The 6508-nt window shown below is 48.2% G+C and overlaps 1 protein-coding gene across 2 annotated transcripts; it reads right to left on the bottom strand.

Annotated features, from left to right (window-relative positions):
- Nucleotides 1-1352: 1352 nt before the first annotated feature.
- nyx (nyctalopin) lies at nt 1353-5332 on the bottom strand. 2 transcript variants are annotated; one of them, XM_086123863.1, is made up of 5 exons: nt 5079-5332; nt 4920-4984; nt 3407-3693; nt 2872-3176; nt 1353-2381 (listed from the first exon to the last, which is right to left on the bottom strand). In XM_086123863.1, exons 2-5 carry the CDS (start codon nt 4939-4941, stop codon nt 1574-1576), a joined length of 1422 nt encoding a protein of 473 aa, XP_085979989.1. In that variant the 5' UTR covers nt 4942-4984; nt 5079-5332; the 3' UTR covers nt 1353-1573. The 2 variants fall into 2 exon arrangements, with proteins under 2 accessions (XP_085979989.1, XP_085979988.1); XM_086123862.1 differs by having other exon boundaries at nt 5142-5332.
- Nucleotides 5333-6508: the final 1176 nt, after the last annotated feature.

Here is a 6508-nt window from a genome sequence, read left to right as displayed (position 1 = left end):
CCACGCGATTCCCCCGAATTCTCATTCATAATCATGTGCCAGTGACATTCGGCGGGGTCGTGTGTAGCGTGATCCCATCCATGCGTGGTGAAATCGGTAAGGGTCCACCCATAGGAGGAGGCACAGGCAAGTTGTCAACGACTCACAAGCGAAAAGAGGATTAATGCATTTCTGCAGAGAGAAAAAACGCGACAGAGAAATGGACATCTGTTTCACTTCATCAGCCTTTAACCTACAAAAAGAGCACTTGTAGGGTGCTATGAATATTACGTCATGTTCATTGAAATGCCGCAATTTTGCAACGAAATGTGTTCATTCTGATCAACATCTACACCGCGGCTTTAAAGTGAGAACGGATTATTTGATGTAATGACGTCATCTATCGCTGTAGATTATGATACGTGAAGCCGTCGTGCCGATCAGTTGTCAAACGTTTGAAAAATTTTCACGCGTTTGTGAATCTCATGTGTACGGAGCCCCTAAGGGGACATGGAAGGAAAAAAAAAAACTTTGCGAGATCTCGCAATACTTTGGAAGACTTTGCGAGATCTCGCATTACTTTGTGAGGTCTCGCAAAGTTTTTTTTTTCCTTCCATGTCCCCTTAGGGGCTCCGTACATGTGCAACACAGTTTGCCATTTGTCTCAGAGCAAGCCACAAGGAAATAGAGAACCCTAAGCAGAACGAGGATGATAAAACTGACCCTCACCATAAAGTGCCTATCCCATATTGCAGTATAACCCCCAGCCCAAACTATAAACTTGATCTTCGAGCCTTTAGCGCTAACACTGACATTTAGAAGATCTTGATTTCATTAGCTGCGATTGGCTGGCAACTGATTCAGGGTGTCCCCCGCCTGCTGCCCGGAGATGGCTGGGATAGGCTCCAGCACCCCCCGCGACCCTAGTGAGGATCAAGCGGTTCGGAAAATGGATGGATGGATGATTTCATTAGTAGGATTAAACCCTAATCCTACTAATGAAATCAAGATCTTCCTCGTGGCTTTTAGAGGACGACTTCCCTTGTGTAAAGAGTTTATCTATCCTATAGACCGCCGAGCCACGGAAAAAAAAATGAGTAAAAACAAACGTTTTGGGGAAAGGGAAAAGGCCCAGCCAGGAGACAGAAGAGAAGCCCAAGTCTTTCATGAAAAAGAAGGCTACATTTAATAGACAGTATCAGGGATCCTACTTAAAATACGGATTTATCTCAATGGGAGATTCCCACGCACCAAGCCGATGGTGAGTCGTATTATTCATGCACTTTGTATTTGCAGTGTATCTTATTTTGAAGGCACGTTTAAACGTTACCATCGCGACCAGAGAGCATTGCGTTCAGATAGGACGTTCCTCGTGTCATGATTCGTGTTTATTATTATGTTATGAAAATACCACAGTTTCCATGCAGGTCATATCATATTATTTTGTTGTATTTATCCGTCACACCTTAAAGGCCAGTCCCTGAAAATATTGTCTGACATTAAACCGTAGGGCAAAAAAACATTGGGGACCACTGATATAGATTATGATACATGAAGCTTCGTGTCAATTGCAGTTACAAAAGCTTCCACCCGTTCATGTAAAATAACATTCATCCAAACTGAAAATGAGCCAAGCCACAAGAAAATAGAAAGCCGGTATCTGCGTTTGACAGTGTTGCCCTCTGACCCCGGCACTGAGCTGTCCGTCCTCGGCTTCCGGCAGCGTCCCGTTGCGAGCACCGTCCGTCCCGTTGACCGCCTCTTCCCGGAGTTCCTGCTGCAGCAGTCTGGAAATGAGGCTGTTGAAGCGGTTCTCTGTGGTGGAGGCCACCTCTGAGGACACCGTGGTCAAGTTCAGTTCGGCGGGGTCTACGCACGTGCCGTTCACTTTGGCAAAGAGCACCTCGCCCAGATCAAGTCCTGCCACCGACGACGGTGACGAGCACGGGATGTCCCGCACCAGGTTGTAGTTCTCCATCCACTCCTTCAGCCATTCCAAGGAGCAGTCACATTCCCAGGGGTTCCTAAAGAGGTAGAGGCGACCCAGGAAGTAGATAGGCTGGAACACCGGGAAGGGGAGAGTGCTGAGGTTGTTGCTGTTCAAATGGAGCGTGATCAGGCTGGTTAAGTTCTCGAAGGTTCCTTCTTCAATGTACACCAGCTGGTTCCTGTCCAGGTACAGGATCTCCAGCTCCACCAGGTCGCTGAACCAGGTTTTGGAGACATTGGTCAGCTGGTTCCCACCGAGGTTGAGCATCTTGAGGCGGCTGAGGCCCTTGAAGGCGAGCCGCGGCAGATCGGACAGCAGGTTGTCGTTGAGGTAGAAGTTCTCCAGCCGCACAAGGTCCTGGAAGGCCTGGTCGTGGATGACATTGATGCGGTTCTCTTGGAGGTTCAAGTACCTGCAATGACAGGGGAACATAAGTCAAAAACTTCAAGGACTAAAAGAGTCACACCCCATGTCTGAGGTCATACACAAATATGGGGAAAATTGTTACAAAATTCAGAACGTGTGCAAAAAATACAAGATCTGCATGAGTTTCAAGAAAAATTAATTTGTAGAAATCAGAATGGTTCGCGTGACTTTTATATCCACCCAGTTAGGTTCGGATCTGAAGTTTAGTTTAGAATCCCCAAATGTCCAATCGCAATTCATTAGTGGGAAACACCCTCAACCATAATCCAGGGGTCTCCGGGTCTGGTCCTCGTGAACCCCTACCCAGCTGCTTCTCATTCAGAATTCTGCAGCTGAAGCCAAATGGTGGAAGAGGTTTTTAATTCCTCGACCTGGATTTGCCACGTCCGACTATGGCGAAGTCAAGACAGTTGGTAAAGTAGTTGCACTGTTTGTGATCCCAACCATGACATGAGCCTGTTCCAAGCCAGACTTACTTGAGGCTGCCCAGGCCCAGCAGTGAATTGTAGGCCACCGCCTCGATCTTGCTCCTCTCCAGGTAGATGTGGGTCAGGTTTTCCATACCCCGGATGGCGCCGGGGATCCTGCGGAACTTGTTGTGGAAGCACAGCAACTCCTTGAGCGCCGTCTGCTCGATGAAGATGCGGTCCGGGATGTTGAAGAGGTTGCAGTCGGACAGGTCAAGGCGCACCAGCTTCTTGAGGCCTGTGAAGGTCCGAGTGTGAAGGTAGCTGATGTACTCGTTGTGCGCCATTTTCAGTTCCACCAGGTTGGAGAGACCCTGAGCAAAAAAAGGTTTGGAATCGTTCCACAACGATTGAGAGCAGGCCCAAGGCAAAATTTAATTAGGGACCCTGTGACCGCAATAGGAGGTCTTCAAGAGCAATTAACAGTCAAATGAGTCTGGAGTAGTATGTTTTGTGAGGCAGAGCTGTGCTAAGTAAGCTAGCTGATGACAGGGTTTCATACTGCAAAGTGGGCAAATAATCATTTTGAACGGTCCATGCTGACCTTGAAGGCTCCAGGGGTGATGAAGGAGATGTTGTTGTGGTCCAGCGAGAGGGACTTGAGGGATGGAAGGGTACCAAAGGCCCGTTCCGACAGGAACTTGAGTCTGTTCTTGTCCAGGTTGATGGCTGAGGCCTCGCAGGGAAACTCTCTGGGCAGCTCAGAGAGGCCCGAGCGGTCGCACAGCACGCTGCAGCTCTTCTCTTGTGTGCAGGAACAGGACTGCGGACAGGCTCGAGGGCACGCCCAGCGGGTCAGTGCCGCCGGAGGCAGCAGGATCAGCAGTGAGACTGAGGATGACACCAATGTCAAATCCGCAATGTTACCTCAAATGCTGCACACATAAAATTACTTTTAGTATGAAAGTCTTAACTTCTAAGAAAAATGACACTGTTAAAAACATGGTCTGTGTTTTATGGAAATTTGTGGAATTAGTGGCCAGAATGTTCCACTGGATCAATAGTAGCTAGCGGCCTACATGCAGTAGGTAGGTTTAAGGAAGTCCTCTGCGATTGGCTGGCAACCAGTTCAGGGCATACCCCGCCTACACTGCCCGAAGACAGCTGGGATAGGCTGCAGCGCGCCCGCGACCCTCGCGAAGATAAAGCCAATCAGATCATGGATGGATGGACAAGTAAGTGAGAATTCTGACCTGCATTTACAATAAGTCACCCATATACAAGATTGTAGAAAACACTGCAGTTCCCTGCTCTATAAAATGTTAAGCGAATTACAAAACCCTCAAAGCAATTCTTATTGATGTTTTTAAGTACCGGTAAATCTTCCCTCCATCCATTTTCTGAACCGCTTTATCCGCACAAGGGTCGCAGGGGGTGCTGGAGCCTATTCCAGCCGTCTTCGGGCAGTAGGTGTGGGACACCCTGAATCGGTTGCCAGCCAATCACAGGGCACACAGAGACGAACAACCATACACGCCCTCACTCACACCGAGGGACAATTTCGAGTGCTCCATCAGCCTGTCATGCATGTTTTTGGAATGTGGGAGGAAACCGGAGCACCCAGAGAAAACCCACGCAGGCCCGGGGAGAAAATGCAAACTCCACACAGGGAGGCCAGAGCTGGAATTGAACCTCCGCACTGTGAGGTTGACGCGCTAACCACTGGACCAATGGGCCGCCCTCTGTAAATCTTTTACCCTTGAAAAGTCTAAAAAGTGCAAATGATGTCACTGACAGCTCTCTCGTGTCCAAAAGTGTGTTGATGTAATGGTGACGGTTATTAAAAACAAAAATCTGAGTTTGATATTAGCCACACCACAATAGCGACTGTCACTGTATGTATCAACGGGGATTTCATTCTGTTCCACCTCTTAGCTTAATCACGCGCTGTGGAATGAAGGCAAACGTTCTTCATCACTGGTGGGAAACCTACAGCCCGTGGGCCAAATGCGGCCCGCCATGCAATTTCAAAAACAAATCAAGCCTCGAAAAATATAGAACCCCATAAATGTGTAAAATTCTGTGCACTATAAATGAATCATTTTCATTAAACTGACCAGTGAAAGCAATGAACGTCATTACTGTTGGCTGTCATCAGGGAGATGCCAGGATTAATGCAGCTCTGAAATCACATGGAAGAAAGACAACAATCAACTGGAATGACCACAAATTAAAAACAAAAAAAACAAAAACAATGACAACAAAAGTAGCTGCACCTTCCTACTTTGCAGGAAAAATCTGACATCATGAAGGATTTCAAGACACGCAGGCGATGCTACCTGTAGATCTTTTCTGACGGTTGCATCCATGTCGCCATCCATACAAACATCTGCGCTTCCATGTTGTGCATCCCTTGTGCATCTTCAGCTTGCCGGTCTGCCGCCAGCCTCTGTCAATTTCCCAGTAAAAGCCTTTCAGCATTCTGAGCCTCCCACTCTTGCAATGTGTGTCTGGGACACACATACACACACACACACACACACAACAAAAAGCCATCTCTTAATGGCAACCAAATCCCCCTGGATGTTCTGATGCAGAGAGATGGAGATGGGAGGCTGGCAGCGGGATTAACCAAGTAAAGCTAGCTAGGCAGAACGATAACTTTAGGAACATGCGCGCACGCACGCGCGCGCACACACACACACACATGCACTAAATAAACAAAAAATATATATTCAAAGCATAATATGAGATGGAAGGGGCGGTGCCCACAAAGCTAGAAGGACAACACACGTGTACACAAGTGGGTGAAGTTGGAAACCTAAAAGGCACAGATGCTAAAAGTGGATTCAAGGGTGAGCATTGCAGATGTGTGGGAACTGATGGGAACGGTAATCAATAGTTCAAAATGAGGGTATGTCAGTGTGTGTACATAGAGTCTATTTATCTATCAACGGTATCTATGGGAGATCAACAGGGGGATCAGTGCAGCATCTGCTGTGTGTGAGATAGGGTGAGATGTTGGGTCATCCGGGAGGGACTCAAGAGTTGAGCCACTGCCTCCATGTTGAGAAGACCCAGGTGGGGTGGCTTGAGCATCTGGTTCCTGGACGCCTCCATGGTGAGGTGTTCTGGGCATGTCCCACCGGCAGAAGGCTCCCGGGAATGTCCGAGGACATGCTGGAGAGACAAAGTCTCGCGGCTAGCCTGGGAACGCCTCTGGAAGAGTTAGAATTGGCTGGGGAGATGGAAGTATGGACTTCCCTACTGAAGCTGCCGCATGTGACCTCTCTTCTCGCACTCCCCTGCCCCCAGAGTGAAACCAATAAAAGCTGCCAAAATTGGGGCAGGCCGGGTGTAACACAAGTGGATGTACCCTGTTTAATGTGCCGTGCTTTGCTGCCCTAAAAAGCTGCCGCAGGTCCTACACTGCGAAGGCAAATGCAGGTCAGCTTGAGGGGTGGGGGGGATTTGAGATTTGCGGCTTACTGCTCATGTGCTTTCCCACGGCAATAAACAAGACTAACTGGGACAAGGGTAGGACAGGCTTCGTGTCATTGATTTTTCACTTTCATTTTCCAGATGAGTGTCTTCCTTTACAACTGAAAAATGTCACTCACATATCCCATACTCAACTTTTGTCATTGCAACCGAAATCTGCTCCACGCTCCGTTGAAAGTTATTTCACATGGGAAAAGATTGCAGC

This window comes from Hippocampus guttulatus, chromosome 11 (assembly GCF_054856545.1).
Source record: "Hippocampus guttulatus isolate MCC_2025c chromosome 11, RoL_Hgut_1.0, whole genome shotgun sequence".
In the NCBI taxonomy this organism is placed as follows: Eukaryota; Metazoa; Chordata; class Actinopteri; order Syngnathiformes; family Syngnathidae; genus Hippocampus; species Hippocampus guttulatus.
This window is presented reverse-complemented; position numbering and strand designations above follow the sequence as displayed.